This window comes from Oncorhynchus gorbuscha, linkage group LG14 (assembly GCF_021184085.1).
Source record: "Oncorhynchus gorbuscha isolate QuinsamMale2020 ecotype Even-year linkage group LG14, OgorEven_v1.0, whole genome shotgun sequence".
Taxonomy (NCBI): domain Eukaryota; kingdom Metazoa; phylum Chordata; class Actinopteri; order Salmoniformes; family Salmonidae; genus Oncorhynchus; species Oncorhynchus gorbuscha.
In genome coordinates, this window is record NC_060186.1 from 10,143,802 (window position 1) to 10,164,574 (window position 20,773).

General features: G+C 41.8%; 2 protein-coding genes across 6 annotated transcripts in view; one reads left to right on the forward strand and one right to left on the reverse strand.

Moving 5' to 3' along the window:
- Positions 1-114: 114 nt before the first annotated feature.
- Positions 115-14,703, reverse strand: LOC123994404 (integrator complex subunit 13-like). Of its 4 annotated transcripts, none has more exons than XM_046296934.1 (17): positions 14,643-14,703; positions 13,664-13,912; positions 13,434-13,508; positions 12,984-13,186; positions 8,201-8,281; positions 7,885-7,975; positions 7,482-7,610; positions 5,986-6,070; positions 5,738-5,830; positions 5,386-5,475; positions 5,080-5,258; positions 4,350-4,517; positions 4,069-4,223; positions 3,515-3,745; positions 1,262-1,395; positions 858-993; positions 115-399 (listed from the first exon to the last, which is right to left on the reverse strand). In XM_046296934.1, the coding sequence occupies exons 2-17, from the start codon at positions 13,886-13,888 to the stop codon at positions 363-365; spliced, it is 2,112 nt and encodes a 703-aa protein (XP_046152890.1). In that variant the 5' UTR covers positions 13,889-13,912; positions 14,643-14,703; the 3' UTR covers positions 115-362. The 4 variants fall into 4 exon arrangements, with proteins under 4 accessions (XP_046152890.1, XP_046152888.1, XP_046152889.1 ...); XM_046296932.1 differs by lacking the exon at positions 14,643-14,703 and adding an exon at positions 14,457-14,612; XM_046296933.1 differs by lacking the exon at positions 14,643-14,703 and adding an exon at positions 14,320-14,612.
- Positions 14,704-17,075: 2,372 nt separating this feature from the next.
- Positions 17,076-20,773, forward strand: part of LOC123994406 (anoctamin-6-like) — a 28,796-nt gene continuing 25,098 nt past the window's right edge. For both annotated transcript variants that reach the window (XM_046296936.1, XM_046296937.1), the window contains exon 1: positions 17,076-17,317. In XM_046296936.1, coding sequence (XP_046152892.1) covers positions 17,224-17,317 — 94 coding nt within the window. In that variant the 5' untranslated portion in view covers positions 17,076-17,223. The remainder of the gene's footprint in view (positions 17,318-20,773) is intronic.

Genomic DNA, 20,773 nt, shown 5'->3' on the forward strand with positions numbered 1-20,773 from the left:
CTTCCAAATTGACAAAACAGTATTTTGTTATATATGAGACTTGATGGCAACCTTTCCTCGGTCACCGTACCATTAACCAAACCATGAGAAAAGTAGAACGGCACAGAAAGAAAATACTGCCTGTTGACAACTTTATTGCTTCACACAATATGTGAGCCTATCTATACAAATGTGGGTAGAAAACGAACAAAAATCACTCTAAAAATGACAAAGTCTGACTGCTATCCATTCAACTATGCCTGGTATGGACAGAGTAGGGGAGGACAGTCCAAGCACCTCAGATTGACATGATCTCTGGTCCAAGCTCATATTCCTGCTGTGGTAAGGTGGAGTGGGTGCATCCTGTACAGAGACAGGTCACATCATCTGGTGGCTTTCCCATTCTCGTGGAGGTCCATTCTGTTAACAGTAGAAACAAAGTCAACTAATTATTTATCATAAGGCAGTCTACTCCATAACAGGTACTGGATAATCAGATTTCAGTCAAGAAAACAAACAACATCTCTATCAAACATTATAAACTGGGTGGTATGAGCCCTGAATGCTGATTGGCTGACAGCCGTGGTACATCAGACTGTATACCACGGGTATGACAAAACATGTATTTTTACCACTCTAATTACTTTGGTAACCAGTTTATAATAGCAATAAGGCACCTCTGCTATATGGCCAATATACCACGGCTAAAGGGCTGTATCCAGGCACTCCACGTTGCATTGTGCATAAGAACAGCCACTAGCCGTGGTATATTGGCTATATACACCACACCTCCTTTCGGCCTTATTGCTTAATTAGAACTAGGGGCTATAATACACTGTGATGTGGGGAATGGTTATATACAGTACATTATCACACACCCATTCTCATCTTTGAGGTGCTGGTATAACTCTGCCTTGTTGTTCACAGAGCTGATCCTTCCGGCAAACTCCTGGTGTTTCCTGGAGTTGGCCACAGTGATTCTGTTAGTCCACATGGTGAGCAGTGACACCGGACCTACATTGTAACCACAGGGCGAAAACACACAGACAGAAAGATCAGTGGAAAGGAACAATACTGGTACTGGCACGCCTAATCAATGCATTGTCTCTAAATAAAAAAGGTAATACAGTGATGATACAAAACAAATAATAGTAATAATAATAATAGAATACTACTCATTGCAATGATAACCATGAACTTGGCATTGGACAAACATGCCAGGTCACACCATGGATCTGAGGACAATAAGGTCCAGGCCAACCAGAAGGGAGAGGGCATGCACCTTTGGCTTTTTCAGGTAGTTGAATCTCTTCCAGACGGGGCTTCTTGTTGAGAGGCTCTGGCGAGTCAGGAGAATCCTTTATGACCTCCGACTCCCCCTGCTCCTCCTTTACACGCTCTACCACCCCCTTCAGCCTGGTGAAGGAATCAAATCTAATTTTATTTGTCACATGCGCCGAACACAACAGGTGTAGTAGACCTTACAGTGAAATGCTTACTTACAAGCCCTTAACCAACAATGTTTTAAGATATATTTTTTGAATATCTTAACTAGTGTTAAGTAAAAAATTGATAAGTAGAAAATAGAAAATAAAAGTAACAAATAATTAAACAGCAGCAGTAAGAGTTAAAGTGACTATGCATATAATAAAAACATAGAGTAGCAGCAGCATAAAAGATGGGTCTGGGTAGCCCTTTGATTAGCTGTTCAGGAGTCTTATGGCTTGGGGGTAGAATTCAACACAGTATGACACAGTGACCAGGAGAATACCAGGGTAAAATCATAAACTGGTATATACAGTACCAGTCAAAAGTTGGGACACCTACTCATTCAAGGGTTTTTCTTTATTTTTGCTATTTTCTACATTGTAGAATAGTGAAGACATAAAAACTATGAAATAACATATGGAATCATGTAGTAACCAAAAATGTGTTAAACAAATCAAAATATGTTTTATATTTGAGATTCTTCAAAGTAGCCACCCTGCCTTGATGACAGCTTTGCACACTCTTTGGCATTCTCACAACCAGCTTCACCAGGAATGCTTTTCCAACAGTCCTGAAGGAGTTCCCACATACGCTGAGCACTTGTTGGCTGCTTTTCCTTCACTCTGCTGTCCAACTCATCCCAAACCATTTCAATTGGGGTGAGGTCAGGTGATTGTAGAGGCCAGGTCATCTGATGCAGCACTCCATCACTCTCCTCCTTGGTCAAATAGCCCTTACAAAGCCTGGAAGTGTGTTAGGTAATTGTCCTGTTGAAAAACAAATGATAGTCCCACTAAGCGAAAACCAGATTGGATGGCGTATCGCTGCAGAATGCTGTGGTAGCCATGCTTGTTAAGTGTGCCTTGAATTCTAAATAAATCAGACTGTCACCAGCAAAGCACCCTTAAACCACCTCCATCATGCTTCTCAGTGGGAACCACACATGCAGAGATCATCTGTTCACCTACTCCACGGCAGTTGGAACTGATGGATTCTATTCAAATGTGACGTGTTTCAAGATAAACTGTAGTTTGTTTGTATCCTGTTTAGTGAGTATGAAGGGAGTTTAGGCCATGAAAATTGCCTAGGATCAGACAGCAGGGTCAGGCCCAGGACATTGAAGATGGACGGGTTGTGATTCTGACATCTAGCTAAACAGCGAGAGGACCATGGACATTCCACAGGGAAAGGAGGGAAACTCATTGCATTCATAAAATGTATAGCCTACAAGAGGGTGGTGACCAAAAGGAGGGAAGAAGATGTGATGTTCTGTGAACTTTCTAAATGTATGCACTCAGCTGACTGTATCCTTGGTATTAAACACTTGAAACTTCTCTTGAGCTTTTTGGCTCAATTCCTTATTTCAAAGAGGTTGCAATAGCATTTTTCTTTTTACCAGAACCAAAAATCTCAAATTTGGACTCAGACCAAAGGACAGATTTCCACCAGTCTAATGTCCATTGCACGTGTTTCTTGGCCCAAGCCAGTCTCTTCTTATTATTAGTGTCCTTTAGTAGTGGTTTCTTTGCAGCAATTTGACAATGAAGGCCTGATTCACGCAGTCTCCTCTGAACAGTTGATATTTAGATGTGTCTGTTAATTGAACTCTGTGAAGCATTTATTTGGGCTGCCATTATTCCTGAGGCTGGTAACTCTAATGAACGTATCCTCTGCAGCAGAGGTAACTCTGGGTCTTCCTTTCCTGAAATGCATTCCAGGTAACTACCTCATGAAGCTGGTTGAGAGAATGCCAAGAGTGTGCAAAACTGTCATCAAGGCAATGGGTGGCTACTTTGAAGAATCTCAAATATAAAATATATTTTGGTATGTTTAACAGTTTTTAGGTTATTAAATGATTCCATATGTGTCCTTTCATAGTGTTGATGTCTTCACTATTATTCTACAATGTATAAAATAGGAAAAATAAAGAAAAACCCTTTGGGACAGAATTTCTTTCAGAATCACAAAGTTGATTGGATGCAGGTCTGTTTTTTAAAACAGTAGGTCAGGCGTGGGTCCAACAAAATGTGTATTGTGTCACCCTGACCTCTCTGACTCCTGCCAGCTCTTGTCCTCTGAATCCTTGTTGATATTCTTCTCTGCCTTGTCCTCCTTGTCCTCCCTCTTCCTCCCCCGTTTCTTCCTCTCCTCCTCCTCGGGGGGTTTGCTACGGCAGGCGATGATGCAGTCCAGAACCCTCTGGTGTCGCTCACTGCCAGTCACGTGAGTCTTCACCAGAGTCTCCAGCTCGTTCCACATGATGCGGTACTGCTCATCCCTAAATCCCGGAGGAGACATTAACCAGTCAGGACAGGAGACCAGGCAGACACACTGAACTTATATGCGGTTCCCACATCCAAGCACTCAGGGAGCGACACAGTTACACTTTGACTCTCTCTGGCACACATCCTAAACATACAAACACACACATAAAAACAAACACATACACTCACAAACATGTGTACACACGCACAAACATGTGTACACACGCACATACACACACATACGCTGTTCCCACCGCTAAACACTCAAGGTGGGACACTAAGTCACAAAATCTGTCTCTCTGTCTCTCACACACACACACACACAGAGACAGACTACCTTTTAGGGCCCTTTCCCCTGGAGCCCACAGTGGAGATGGGAAGAGGGTCGTTCTTCCTCTCCATATCCACTAGGTTGTAAACGGTCTTCTGGCAGGTCAGCAAGTCCTCCTCACTCAGACTCTCCTTCACTATGAGATTAGCCAGCGGAACCACCTGGATCACACACACATACAATGAACACACAGACAAAATTACACACACGGTTGAAAAATAAACAAACTGAGTGCTGTAAGGTGAACAACTGTGCAGTGTGTGAGGGAAGACTAAGGTCCTGCTCACCGCCTGCATGTTGAAGATGGTGGTCTGGGAAATGATCATTGGCCAATAGCGAGTGTAACGCTCCAGCTGGGCTTTGGCCCTCTCCGCCGGGGGCTTCCCATTAGCCTCAGTGTCTGGAGACTCTGGGACAGGAGTCAGACGGTTCTCCCTCATGAACTCTCCGAAGTCCTGCAGCAGACACACCAAAAAGACTGGTATAAAACTTCTGGTCCCACTTTAGAAGTGTCCAGTGTTAACATGGTTTTATTACATAGACACAGTGTAAATATAGGACATTACAGGTACACATTGTTATATAGAACACAGTACACAGCTGCTATACCAATTTGGTGTTTGTGTGTTTTCACGTTGACATTTTATATGCATTAGATTTGTAAACAAACTACAATTAGTTGTGACTAAACCTCCTCTGCCCCTTACAGTGATGTAGTAGTCAGTCACTAAGGGGTGGAGGAGGAAGGAGAGGGAGGGGCTTATAGTGATGTGGTCACTAAGGGGTGGAGGAAGGGGTGGGAGGGGCTTACAGTGATGTGGTAGTCACTAAGGGGTAGAGTTGGACGGGCTGGGAGGGGCTTACAGTGATGTGGTAGTCAGTCACTATGGGGTAGAGGAGGAAGAGGTGGGAGGGGCTTACAGTAATGTGGTAGTCAGTCACTATGGGGTAGAGGAGGATGGGGTGGGAGGGGCTTACAGTGATGTGGTAGAGGAGGAAGAGGTAGGAGGGGCTTACAGTGATGCGGTAGTCAGTCACCCGGCCCCCGCAGCCCTCGCTAATGGAGGGAGGGTCCTCCAGGGTGGAGCGGGTGCTATTGAGCACGTGCAGGAAGATCTCCCCGCCGTGGCTGCTCAGCATGTGGCTGATGACCTTTGACCCGGACTTCCTGGGCTGCTCCAGCAGCACTGAGCGACCTGCAATGCAATCAATCACCATCTGTATTTCAACTACATTTGTTTGTATTCTCCATATGCAAGTAGTATTAACATTTAGGGTAGGTGGTAGAGGCATGGGGTCAGGGGCAAAAATATTCAGGCTCACCGTTCAGCAAGAAGTTGGTCAAACACGATGAGGGTCGGCTGTTGACGTCCGTAGGTGAGATCCGATAGGCTCCAGTGCAGTAGTGCAGTTCTGAGCCACCAGTTCACACACAGACACACGCAAGAAAGATGGGAAATATCCAGATAAGCCAAAGGAGAATATTACATGAAATGCTCTCGGGATTTTGATGTGTCGATATCAAGGATATTTTCAGTCATTTTTCAATCGATTATTTTATCTTTATCATTTCAAACATCACTCAAGCCCCACCTCTACCGGGACTTTACTTTCAGTTAACGTAACGTCAAACATACAAAAAATAACTACGTTTCCCAGGGTCCTTGGTGCCTACCTACACTGTTGGTGCGAGGAGTGCACCACTTAAGAGTAACCGTCTCCTTAAGTCCACTGTCTCGACTCGTACTACCAGCCATGTGCAGGTCGCCTGAACAACAGAAAAAGAGGAGAGATGAAAGGGAGAACTGAATGTTTATTTTAGTGGTTTATGGCCAAGTCACTAAAAGCCACAATAACTTAGTGGCCAAAACAATACAGATTATTATTATTTTTTATTTTATTTTATTTTTTTTTAAACCTCACCACTTTTGAAGAACTCAAGATGGGCGTCCCTGTGATGCAGGAGTTCTACGTCGTAATTGGCCGACGTGTTGGCGTGCTGCTCCTCCTTCACACCCACAGTAGAAGGGGAAGAGAAAAAAAAACACATCAGCGAGGTATTATGTTCATTGACATTGTAGTCATTTGGCAGACGCTCTTATCCTACTTGCAGTAGTGAGTGCCTATCCACTGCTGCCATCAAGACAAACAGACATGGCTGCTTTCTTGTTAACAACAAGGGTTCGAGAAGTACCAGCAAATGCATAAACCACTGATCTTAGCATCGTCTCGGTCTCTGGCTCCCTCTCTTTCGTTCTTCCTATAAGGTGATTCCTGTGATGTGAAGATTGACAGCTGTGGTTGTTGCAGACTAAAGTTTAAGGGTCTGACGTGTATTTCAGTGAAAAGGGGCGTACATGTTTTCTAACCCAAATAAATAACATTGGACTACGTGGGGGACAAAAACATTTGGGGTGAAAGATAGGCGTCTACCTGCCTGTCATGGCTAAGGACTAAATTACTTACTATTCAAATGAGAGAAAGAAAGAGAGGAAAGAGAGAGGGAAAGGAGGGACAGAGGGTGGTCTGATACCAATACGTACTACTCAACACAGCACAAAGGACCACAACAAGACACTACAAGGAGGGACTGCGACCAATCAACTCTGAGGTAGAGAAGGCACCAACAAGGAGTCATACAGGACATGAGGTCGGGGGGGGGCAAACTACAGGGCACGTAATGCGTACATTCTCATCCACCAAACATGCTAACACTCTCAACTCTGATTGGCTGCTGGAATGTAACGTGGACAATCGGCGGTCAATCAAAAGTGAGGGGCGTTGAGCGTCCGATGGATGGACAAAACCAATCCACACAGCCTTGCGTTCTGCGGTCCCTCTTGGTGTGTGTTTAAGAGTACTGACCTGCTCGCAAACATTTAATGTGGGCTAGCAAAACAGAAAATACAGCATGAAAACAGCAGCGGTTCCAAGAGTCATTTCAACATGATGATGAACAAAGAACTGTGTGTAAAATCATAGTGCAAAATGGCTGACGGGGAAGAAGAAGGAAGTTTGTGACATTTTGGGCCCGAGGATGGGGTGGGGGAAGGTTAGGGTATCAGAAGGTTGAGGCGAGTGAAGCGATAGGTGCATTGGGTGGAAGGGCCAACAGAAATGTGTAATGTGTTGGTTTGTGGATGTAGAGAAAATAAGTGGACGGGTCAGGATAGGTCATTTGGCAGACGGGACGTCGCCCTTATCAAAAACTCGTCCAGCCATCAAAAATAGCCCACCTTATACCTTAAATAACTAATCTAACATCAGTCATGAAGGAGGCGGGAAAATAGTTAACTCAAGACTGCTGGGACACAGCCCTGAAGGAAGTAATGGGTGGGAGTCAGTGAAAAGGGTGAAAGGTTATAGATGGGGCTGGAAAAGGCCTGAACCTTGGGAGAGCTAGAGGACAGAAGACGTACCTTCATTGGGATGTTGGTGATGGTGGTGGAGGCAAGGTCAAAGTGCTGCTGCACTAGAATGTTGAGTTTGGTGGCCAGGTGCCTCCCTGCCCGCACACTGTGAACCTCGCTGGTCAGCAGAGAGGAGACCTGACGGTACAGAGGAGGACTATGTAGGACTTTAACACTAACGAAGTAGCATGCCATTTTTTATTGTATGGCATCTCTATAGAACTTGGTAACTACAGCATGTGGAAATGAGCACACGTTAACAGGATACTAACAGTATACTTTATCTCCATCAGATTAAGTATGCGTTGATATGACAGTGTTTTTGGAGCGATGTTATACATATCTAGATTAACCTTTAGACTAGGTGAAAACAGAGTCAATTTAATGCAACCCTGAGCAGGTTTAAACCTACCTCTTTCTTTGGCCGGTCTGAGACCAGGGTGTCCTCTCCTTGAGGGATGATGTGGACGAGCACCAGCTCACACTGCTGGATAGGCATCAGTCTGAAACACAGAGACACATTGGAATGCATCGGGAGGATTCAAGACACTTCCTTAGGATCCTCTCAAAGCCCTTCTAAGATGCCCAATTAAATTAACCCAGTCTAACAAATCTCCTCCTCTAAATCCATTTGAATTCTCCCATCAAAAATCTGACTTCTAGAGTTAATCTTTTATCCACACTAAAGAGTGTAAAAACAGTGTTATTCTCTTCTCAATCTCTCATACCTGTCTGAGCCTGCTGCCATCTTGTTTTGCTCTAGAATGGTCTCTTGCACACAGTCCTCCAGCATTCGCACATGGGTGTCACTGTGTAACAGACAGAAACACACAATACCCCATTAGGACTTCCATGGATGCCTTCAAAGATGGGCATTACTTCAGTATCTACAGGTTCTCAATTAATAGCCAGGTTTAACAGAATCAATAAATCATCTCTTTTGGTACGGTCCTTCGGTAGCTCGCTTTTGGAGACAGGTCCTAGAGTGGTTAAGTCATAATGTCTGTGTTCAGAGGGACCTACAAACAGTACTGTTAGGAAATCTGAAAAACCAGCATCAATCAATGGTAAATATGAGTATTTATTTTAAGGGAAATCTTGGTACAAACAGAGAGGTTCAAGACCTTTGTAAGTCTTCACAGTAAAATAGAAGAATGTATTGCAAAAGGAAATATTAAAACTGTAGTGTACTGGGAAAGATGGGTTAGTCTGTGGACATCTGAGGGTTGGAATTAAGATTGTAGTGGTCAATTCGTCAGGGCATGGACTCTACAAGCTCTCGAACGCGTTCCACAGGGATGGTGGCCCATCTTGGCTCCAATGCTTCCCACAGTTGTGACAAGTTGGCTGGATGTCATTTGGGTGGTGGACCATTCTTGATATACACGGGAAACTGTAGTGCGTGGAAAACCCAGAAGCGTTGCAGTTCTTGACACTCAAACCGGTGCACCTGGCACCAATTACCATATCCCGTTCAAAGGCACAACTATTTTGTCTTTCCCATTTACCCTCTGAATGACGAATACACAATCCATGTCTCAAGGCTTATCAATCCTTCCTTCTTTCATCTATACCAGGGCTCCACCTATGTGAGAATGCTGTTCATTGACTACAGATCAGCGTTCAACAACAGTGCCCTCAAAGCTCATCACCAAGCTAAGGATCCTGGGACTAAACACCTCCCTCTGCAACTGGATCCTGGACTTCCTGACAGGCCGTCCCCAGGTGGTGAGGGTAGGTAGCAACACATCTGCCACGCTGATCCTCAACACTCCCCAGGGGTGCGTGCTCAGTCCCCTCCTGTACCCCCTGTTCACCCACGACTGCATGGCCAGGCACGTCTCCAACACCATCATTAAGTTTGCTGACGACACAACAGTGGCAGGCCTGATCACAGACAACGACGATACAGCCTATAGGGAGGAGGTCAGAGACCTGGCCGGATGGTGTCAGAATAACAACCTATCCCTCATCGTAACCAAGACTAAAGAGATGATTGTGGACTACAGAAAAAGGAGCACCGAGCACGTCCCCATTCTCATTGATGGGGCTGTAGTGGAGCAGGTTGAGAGCTTCAAATTCCTTGGTGTCCACATCCACAACAAACTAAATTGGTCCAAACACACCAAGACAGTCATGAAGAGGGCACGACAAAGCCTATTCCCCCTCAGAAAACTAAAATGATTTATGGGTCCTGAGATCCTCAAAAGGTTCTACAGCTGCAACATCGAGAGCATCACTGCCTGGTACGGCAATTGCTCGCCCTCCGGCCGCAAGGCACTTCAAAGGGTAGTGCGTATGGCCCATTATATCAATGGGGCAAAGCAGCCTGCCATCCAGGACCTCTACACCAGGCAGTGTCAGAGTAAGGCCCTAAAAATTGTCATAGACAGTTCTCTCTACTACCACATGGCAAGCAATACTGGAGTGCCAAGTCTAGGACAAAAAGGCTTCTCAACAGTTTTTACCCCCAAGCCATAAGACTCCTGAACAAGTAACCAAATGGTTACCCGGACTATTTGCATTGTGTGCCCCCCCAATGCCTCTTTTACGTTGCTGCTACTCTCTGTTTATCTTATATGCATAGTCACTTTAACTATACATTCATGTACATACTACCTAAATTGGCCTGACCAACCAGTGCTCCCGCACATTGGCTAAACAGGTTATCTGCATTGTGTCCCACCACCCGCCAACCCCTCTTTTTACACTTCTGCTACTCTGTTCATCATATATGCAGTCACTTTAACGATACCTGCATGTACATACTACCTCAATAAGACTGACTGACAGGTGTCTGTATATAGCCTTGCTACTCTTTTTTTCAAAATGTCTTTTTACTGTTGTTTAATTTATTTACTTACTAACACACACACACAACTTTTTTTTCTCGCATCATTGATTAGAGCCTATAAGTAAGCATTTCACTGTAAGGTCTACTACACCTGTTGTATTCGGCGCAAGTGACAAATAAACTTTGATTTGAAGTGGATTTAACAAGTGAAATCGATAAGGGATTATAGCTTTCACCTCAATTCACTTGATCAGTTTATGTCAGGGTTCCCCAACTGGCGGCCCGTGGGACAAATTTAATTTGACCCCAAAAATTATATGAACAAGTTTTTTTTAAAGTGTAAAAAATATTTTTGGACATAAAATATTGTAAAAAGACCAGGAAATCATCTCCAAGTCATTTTAATTTCGGAAATCTGTTCCAAAGTATTCCCACGCATAATAGAAATATGTAATTGTATACACAAATCAGTAAGGTTTGAAGTGATTATGTTTCAGACTTCTGTTTGAGTTTCTTGCGGTCAATGTGCAGTCTATACATTATTTGTAATTATGTTCCAGCCCCCAGAACATTCAAAAAAAATATTGGCCTGCAGCTAAATCCAGTTGATGATCTCTGGTCTATGTAAAGTACACTCAGTGTATATATAGAATTGTAATGTTTTCCCCAGGTCCTCCAACTAGGGGAGAGGGGGGTAGGGGAATAATACAATATATATATATATATATATATATATATATATATATATATATATATATATATATATATATACACAGTACCAGTCTAAAGTTTGGACACACCTACTCATTCAAGGGTTTTTATTTATTTGTACTATTTTCAACAATGTATGAAATAACACAAATGGAATCACGTAGTAAGCAAAAAAGTGTTAAATCAAAATATATTTTATATTTGAGATTCTTCAAAGTAGCCACCCTTTGCCTTGATGACAGCTTTGCACACTCTTGGCATTCTCTCAACCAGCTTCAAGAGCTAGTCACCTGGAATGCATTTCAATCAACAGGTGTGCCTCAAAAGTTAATTTGTGGAATTTCTTTCCTTCTTAATGTGTTTGTTAGCCCTATTTGGTAAAGTCCCCATTATGGCAAGAACAGCTCAAATAAACAAAGAAAAATGACAGTGCACCATTACTTTAAGACATAAGCCAGCAGCATACCACCCTGCATTCTACTGTTGGCTTGCTTCTAAAGCTAAGCAGAGTTGGTCCTGGTTGGTCCCTGGATGAGAGACCAGATGTTGCTGGAAGAAGTGCTGGAGTGCCAGTAGGAGGCCCCCTTTCCTCTGGTCTAAAAAAATATCCCAATGCCCCAGGGCAGTAACTGGGGACATTGCCCTGTGTAGGGCGCCATCTTTCGGATGGGACGTTAAATAGGTGTCCTGACTCTCTGTGGTCACTAAAGATCCCATGGCACTTATTGTAAGAGTAGGGGTGTTAACCCCAGCATCCTGGCTAAAATTCCAATCTGGCCTTCATACCATCACGGTCACCTAATCATTCCCAGTTTACAATTGGCTCTTTCATCCCTCTCCCCTGTAACTATTCCCTAGGTTGTTGCTGTAAATGAGAATGTGTTCTCAGTCAACTTACCTGATTAAATAAAAAAATAAAAGAACTTTCTTCAAGTGCAGTCACAAAAAACATCAAGGACTATCATGGAACTGGCTCTCATGAGGACCACCACAGGAAAGGAAGACCCAGAGTTACCTCTGCTACGGAGGATAAATTCATTAGAGTTACCAGCCTCAGAAATTGCAGCCCAAATAAATGGGTTCAAGAGTTCAAGACACATCTCAACATCAACTGTTCAGAGGAGACTGTGTGAATCAGGTCTTCATGGTCGAATTGCTGCAAAGAAACCACTACTAAAGTACACCAATAAGAAGCAGAGACATGCTTGGGCCAAGAAACACGAGCAATGGACAAAGACACGTTTCCAGTGCATGTATATTTCTCACTGTAAAACATGGAAGATGAGGTATTATGGTGCTTTGCTGGTGGCAGTCTGATTTATTTAGAATTCAAGGCCCACTTAACCAGCATGGCTACTGCAGCAATACGCCATCCCATCTGGTTTACGCTTAGTGGGACTATCATTTGTTTTTCAACAGGACAATGACTCAACACACCTCCAGGCTGTGTAAGGGCTATTTGACCAAGAAGGAGAGTGATGGAGTGCTGCATCAGATGACCTGGCCTCCACAAACACCCGACCTCAACACAATTGAGATGGTTTGGGATGAGTTGGACCGCAGAGTGAAGGAAAAGCAGCTCAGCATATGTGGGAGCTCCAAGACTGTTGGAAAAGCATTCCAGGTAATTGATGGTTGAGAGAATGCCAAGAGTGTACAAAGCTGTCATTAAGGCAAAGGTTGGCTACTTTGAAAAATCTCAAAATATATTTAGATTTTTTAAACACTTTTTTGGTTACTACATGATTCCATATGTGGTATTTTATAGTTTTGATGTCTTCACTATTATTCTACAATGTAGAAAATAGTAAAAAATAAATAAAAACCTGTGAATGAGTAGGTGTGTCCAAACTTTTGACTGGTACTGTATAAAAGGGGATTAGAAATTATTAAATTAATGTTATTTGATAGTTTCAAATCTTTCTGTTAATTTCATAGCTGATCTATCCCTTAAAAAAATGGTATTATAAGAAATAAACAGGTTTACTAACTATGTTCATGTTTACCTCTTGGCGTTTGTGAGGCAGATAATGCGCCCCCTGTTGGCCACCCTGTCAGCAGTGTCCATGAGGGTGGTGCGTGCCTCGTGCTGGTACTCAGTGATCTTACACAGTGACTCCACCGCTGCCACCAGGCCGTGCAGGACACTGCAACACTCAGGGTCCTCCTGCGGGTTAGGTGGACCCACAGCTGCCAGAGCAGACATGAGCTATCACATGCATACAAAGGGAAGAAGGTTAAGTCAACCATACATTACAACAAAACCTCAATCTCGACAGGATTGGTTAAACTCAAAATGAGACAATAAGATTGGTAGTAGTGTCGTGAGTGGTGCAAAAACAAAAAGGTGTAGACTTTCAACAATGGATTGTACATCACTAATTCTATGATTCTAAGCAAAATTGTTTCCCTGTTGATAAATAAGCATCCATCTCGCGAAGATGGAAATAAAGTACCTCATGAGTGCTTTGGTCCTCTTGCCTCCAGCTGTTCAGAATATGGAACTCTGAATCACTCACAATGTAGTTGATCTGAAACATAACCACTGAAGCAATATAATGTGCTGTGCCCAACTCAGAATATGAATGAACACAGACGAGTTGGCAACCGCACAGATAGACTATACTCTGTTCTGACCTTGGCTAAAACAGACTAGACCGCCAGGCTATGGGATGGAGGGACTCACCAGTTTCCTGAGGGGATAAACGTCATAGAGGATGCGGCAGTACTCCATGGAGCACTCCACAGCACAGGTCCACAGGGACTTGGACACTGGGGCCAGCGGGATCATGCCCTGACCACGGCTTTTTGTCAGCACGTCACACTCCACCTGCTGCCGACAGGACTCTGCCATGTAAGGGCAGTGGTCGACCACGAAGGCCGTCTTGTGGGAGACTGAGAACATCTTCATCTCTGGTTCAGCCCTGTGTGAGTTCTGCAAAGGTGATCGGAGGAAAAATTTAGTCTGGTGTTAAGATACCATCTCTTCTTAATTTAGATGAAAAGAGCAAGGCACCAGTAACATTAGCTAGCTACAGCCTACGTAGACACCAATTTACATTACTAATATATACTGTAGCTAACTAGGCTAGAGAAACATTCCCTATGACAATGTTATATAGCTATAGATTTAGCTAGCTAACGTTAATTGGCTAAGATACGTTACCCTGGCACCTGCAATGTCGTTAGGATAACGGTCGTTAGCTAGTTTGCTTACTTAACTTGTCTAGCTAGATTTACTTAGTAGCGTTAGCTAGCCAGATAGTTTCTAGACCAATTAAAACCCTTCATTACTACGTTAGCTAGCTAGCTAAGTAGTGGATGAGCAGTCTGCAGAAGTACCTGGGACCAAATGAGACTGAGGCGCGTCAATTTGCTGCCGTTAACCCAAGCTAATGTTAGTTTAGTTTGCTAGCCAGATTAGCGATCAAACATAGTTAGCTAACAAATTAGTCTAAAATAAAGTCAGATTTTCACACCATATAGCACCCGTACTGTATGGTTCCTTTCCACCAACGAAAATACGGATTTTAGTTGTACAACTAAGTTAATAGCTATCTATCTAGGTAATAAAACTACATAATGCTGGAGCAAAATAATCAAAAGCGGACGTAGATGTTATTGATGGAACTATGTCCGTCGGGTATGGATGGTCCGTGTCTTACTTCAACATCTTTTCATGGTTCCTGTCTTCTTTGCTTAGAGACATTGAGCAGGGTTCCCCAAGTAGAGGCCGCGGACCAAATGTAGTTTTATTTGACCCCCCCCCAAGATTTCTGAATTTTCATTGTTGGACATAAAATACTGTAAAACACCAGGAAATCAGCTCCAATTTATTTACATTTTGGAAATATGTCCCCAAGTATTCACACTCATGTTTTGTATTTATTTAACAAGGAAAGTCAGTTTAGAACAAATTATTATTTACAATGACGGCCTACCGGGGAACAGTGTGTTAACTGCGTTGTTCCAAGGCAGAAGGACAGGTTTTCGGTTATTGGCCCAACGCTCTAACCACTAGGCTACCTGCCGCCACGTATGTGATTGTATACCAAAAAAATATACATTTATATAGCACTTATCTACCGACTGAGCAACCATTTTTGTGTCAGAACGTTCACCGCACATCAGCTATCAGGTGGAGAAGTTATGAGTGATGGATGCCAATTAGGAATGAGGGGGATGATTAGGCGGTCATGATGGAATGTGGCCAAGTTGGGAATTGAAGTCTACAAAAATGTTTTTATTATGTTCCGCCCCCAAGACCATCTCAAGAATAAAATGGCCCATGGCTGAATCTAGCTGATGATCCCTGGTGTTGAAAATGTGCGCAATCAATGTGCAGCATATGACGCGTTCAATATTAAATATTTTTCATTTTATAATATAAATAATGTATTTCGACAAATATTGTATTTGCTTTCATTTCAATTTGTCATCATGGCTATACTCTGTATTCTGATAAGAAAGGTTATAACAATATTTGTCGGGGCACTATTATGATGGGGAACAGTATCTATTTGATAGGGAACAGTATAAGGAACAGTTGACCCAAACCTATCTGATGGGGTATCAGTATCTGATAGGAAGCAAAGATGGGGAAGTAAAGTATCTGCAAACACTGTGATATGGAACTTATCTTATGGGAAACCGTTTGGTGGAGAACAGTAGGTACATCAAATATGGAGCAGAGAACAGTAGGTCTATCTAATAAGGAACAGTATATGGAACAGGTTACCAATCACTGCACCTGTACACAGCCCATCTGTAAATAGCTCACCCAACTACCTCATCCCCATATTGTTATTTGTTTTTGCTCTTTTGCACCCCAGTATCCCTACTTGCACATCATCATCTGCACATCTATCACTCCAGTGTTAATGCTAAATTGTAAATAAATGTCCACAATGGCCTATTTATTGCCTTACCTCCCTAATCTTACTACATTTTCACACAGATTGTTCTATTGAGTTATATTGTACGTTTGTTTATCCCATGTGTAACTTTTGTTTATCCCATGTGTAACTCTGTGTTGTTATTTTTGTTGCACTGCTTTGCTTTATCTTGGCCAGGTCGTAGTTGTAAATGAGAACTTGTTCTCAACTGGCCTATCTGGTTAAATAAAGGTGAAATATATATATTTTTTATTTAAACTTTAAGTATCTGACAGGGAATTCGGTTGGGAACAGAACAGATAACAAGATGTGCTCGATATTCATGGTCAACACTCAAGATATAAAATTCAAAAGGCCAGTCTTTGTTGCAGGTGCATGGTAATAGTTGAATAAGATGAGAAAAAAAGAAGAAACCCGCACACTGCTCGTGCTAGTTTCAATGCTCTTTATTAAGCTTTACTTATCGGCCTCAAGGCCTTCGTCAGAGCTTTTTTATTTTTTTGAAAAAACTTTAACGCAGGCCTTGCCTACGTACTTAATAACGAGCAGTGATACTGGCAAGAGCAGTGTTCGGGTTTCTCAATACATGAAATTGCACAATATATTAATGGATGTCAAACGATTGTTCAGTTAAATGTGAGGTATTTTGGCCTTCCTACTGTTATGTTCATTTCGTTCGTTTTACCACTGCTTTTTCAAGACCCCTAAGCTCTTTGATGCCCCCCAGGGGACCCCTGGTTGAGAATCACAGACCTATTAATAACCAGCAAATGCAATAATAACATTTCCCAATGAGAATCATTCATTGCATATGGAAACTGGAAACAGTTTCATATTACAATACGGGCCTAAAGAATGATGTTGTGTATATATATATATATATATATATATATATATATATATATATATATATATATTTGACTGTGTATATGTGTGTGTGTGTGTGTGTGTGTATACACAGTCAATTATTCAGACCGTAATTATATGGGCATAACAAAGCTGCCCGTCCTTCTAAATCGCTCAAAAACTGAACTGGAAAATGGCAGACCTACCTACATTGTTTTGGTAACAATATTGTGGAAACCCGCCTGTCTGAGACTACTAAAAAAACTCATCATAAAGTACCCATAGTACGTATAGGACTACCCCACCCATTCTCTCAAGTTTGAACTTGATCTAAAAAGCATGCAATGTTTTTTCTTTTGAAACGACGTTGAGAAATAAAGTGGGAACTTTTGGAATACATGCAGCTCATTGGTAGTGATCTTACTTGATGCGTTAATTCCTCGGAGACATTTTGCTATCCAGGTTTAACCGTTGATGACTTGTTGTACTATGTGACATATTTGAGATGAATGAGAGTGTGGACAACATTCTTGAAATTGATTTTTTGTCCGAGATAAAATTGGAGGGTGACACTGAGATAAAGATGGGAATGGAAGTTGGTGAGTTAACGTGGATTTCATTATCTTTTGCAACGGGAGAGGATTAATTGCAAGGCAAAAGGGCGGGATAATGTAGCCTTCCTCTGTAACCTATCGTTTCCGCCTATCACGAACCAACATTTTATTTTATTTGCTCAAATTCTATTTTGTTGTGTGCCTTATATATTTTCTCCTTTGTTATTTCAAACTTTAAAAAGTATGCAATAACAGTATTGACTTTTGGCACCAACATTGCCCTCTGTAATGAGAGGGTTCTGCTTAGCTGAGGAACGCTCAACTCAGTTATCTTTTTTATCTGCCGCTATCTATCTGCCTAAATATACCCTACACTATATGTTATCATACACTTCATTATCATCAGTAAAATTGTAGTAAATTAGCTTGGACTCAAACTGTTTCTGTGATTGTCAGTCCAAGGTCACTCATGCACAGGCACACCTTCGATGCTCTCAGTGTTTACCATGAAGGGTGCTCCATACAACTTCATACAACGCAGCGAATTTGGGGTATCGTGACCGGGACTCGTACCTGAATATCTATGGTGCTCAGACTAACATTACACCAATCAGTCAGACTCATCTGACGAGGTCGCTAGTTCTTGTACTAAGGTCGCTGGAATACATAAATATTCCTTTATCACACTGGTGGACATAGCATAGGCTAACAACCACACTGATTCACAGACGCAATATTTCAGTCATAGCCTATGGCTGGCTGCACAGCTTGCCCCTACTATTATTGGCCCAATGTTCGCACCCACTTTCCCACACAGTCAAATATCCTTCGATCGTCGGGATCTTCGGGCAGTTTGTTAATAACTAGATCATTACTTTATAGTTATTTTAGAGTTTATTTCCAAAATACTATATCCACCAATTTGTCACATTTGTGTTAAAAAATAAAATAATCAGAAATCATTGCTTATGGGTACCTTCATGTGTGTGTAAAATATTACTGTTTTTTATTCATACATTTTGGATGTGTATGTTAAACACTATATATATATTAAAACAACAATGCAATGACAATGCCAATGGCTGCTCCCATCAGTGGGTGCTCTGGTCAGTGGGTGCGCTCGCCCCCACCTGCCCCAAGAGGCCTGAAGGGCGAAGCCACTTCCCTGGCCCAAAGGGATTTTCAGGAGGGCATGGAAGCAAGCACACCGATAACCACCAGGACCAGTACAGACACCACTCACAGCATCAAACCAAAATACAAAACATAAATAACTAAACACAAAACATACAATAATCACATCCCCACCCTCACCCCTGATTGGAGAACCTCAAACCTTTGTACTGTGCATGTGTGTATGTATTTATTCCCTCACTCATTAATTCCAACCTTTAGACAGCCACAGATCAACCCAGCTTTCCCAGTAAATCATAATTCTACAATTTCCTCTTGCTACATCTCTCCATTCTCCCATGGTGTCTCACTGGGGAAACTCCCCATCTACAACATTTCTGCTGAAATTGACCCCAAAATAAACATTATACCCAACAGCACAATGATATTTCATATTGACTGACTGTGGTCCTTCAAATCCCCCCAAAATGCAGTTTGTAGGTCAAACCGTGCCCTGATATTATGACATAACATACCATTCCTGGACTCCAAAGACAAGCCACCGATGGACAGTACCAAAAGAGATACTCTTTGATTCTGTTTCCACATGGCAGTCTTCACAGGGCTGACTGTTTAATGCCCAATATACAGAGCATTCTTTTTGTGGCGAGAAATTCCTATAATAGCTTAAATGGAAAATAATGGATTGATGCGTCAGTTGCAGTGGTGTAAAGTACTTAAGTAAAAAATACTACTCAAGTAGTTTTTTGGGATATCTGTAGTGTACTTTACTTTACTAAACTATTTATATTTTTGACAACTTTTACTTTTACTTCACTACATTCCTAAATAAAACGATTTACTTTTTACTCCATACATTTTCCCTGACACCAAAAAGTACTCGTTACATTTTGAATGCTTAGCAGGACAGGAAAAGGGTCCAATTCACGAGCTTATCAAGAGAACATCCCTGGTCACCCCTACTGCCTCTGATCTGGCTGACTCACTAAACACACATGCTTTGTTAGTAAATAATGTCTGAATGTTGGAGTGTGCCCCTGGCTTTCCCCCAAAAAAAAAAATGGGTCTTCTGGTTTGCTTAATCAAAATAATTTGATTTTAACTTTTACTTTTGATGCTTAAGTATATTTTAGCAATTACATTTGATACTTAAGTATATTTAAAACCGAATACTTTTAGACTTTTACTCAAGTAGTATTTTACTGGGTGACTTTCACATTTACTTGAGTCATTATCCATTAGTGTATCTGTACTTGTATTCATGTATGAAAATTGGGTACTTTTTCCACCACTGGTCAATTGTTGTTTTGTATATCAGTTCATAAACCTGATGCCATGGTATTGGGATATCGAAAATATTTTCCCAACTAGCTTGAATTGTATGAATCATAGTGTTCCACCCTCTTGACTGTATGTGGAACTGATACATTTTACTATTTATATTGGTCGTTTTAAGCCATTTATTATTTTTAAACGAATTCATTATTTTCTCTTTTAAGTAATTGCCCCTTCCAGCGTTGTACGAGATCTTCAGTTTCTTGGCAATTTCTCGCATGGAATAGCCTTCATTTCTTAGAACAAGAATGGACTGACGAGTTTCAGAAGAAAGTTCTTTGTTTCTGGTCATTTTGAGCTTGTAACCGAACCCACAAATGCTAGTCTAAAGAAGGACAATTTTATTGCTTCTTCAATCAGAACAACAGTTTTCAGCTGTGCTAACATAATTGCAAAAGGGTTTTCTAATGATCAATTAGCCTTTTAAAATGATAAACTTGGATTAGCTAGCACAACGTGCCATTGGAACAAAGCTGATGGTTGCTGATAATGGGCCTCTGTACCCCTATGTTTCCAGCTACAATAGTCATTTACAACATTAACAATGTCTACACTGTATTTCTGATCAATATTATGTTATTTTAACGAACAAAAAAAGTTGCTTTTCTTTAAAAAACAAGGACATTTCTAAGTGACCCCAAGCTTGTTAACGGTAGTGTATATTTGCTTTACATTGTTTTCAAACTGATATGTGACACGTATTAATTCCAAAATAACATGCAAAACTGGCAATGAATGATGGTTCGCCACTGAACTTATCTAATGGGAAACAGTATGGTGGGGGAACCGTAGGTCTATCTAATATGGAACAGTATAGGGAACAGTATCTGACAGGGAATTTGGTTGGGAACAACATTTTAAGAGTAAAATATGTGCCCTATATTTATTGTCAACACTCTAGATATGAAATTCCACAATATGGATGTCAAACAATCCTTCAATCGGATGTGAGATATTTTGGCCGTACTGTTATGTTCAATTTGTTCGCGTTGACCCTGCCTTTTCAGGACCCTAAAGCTCTTTGAGGACACT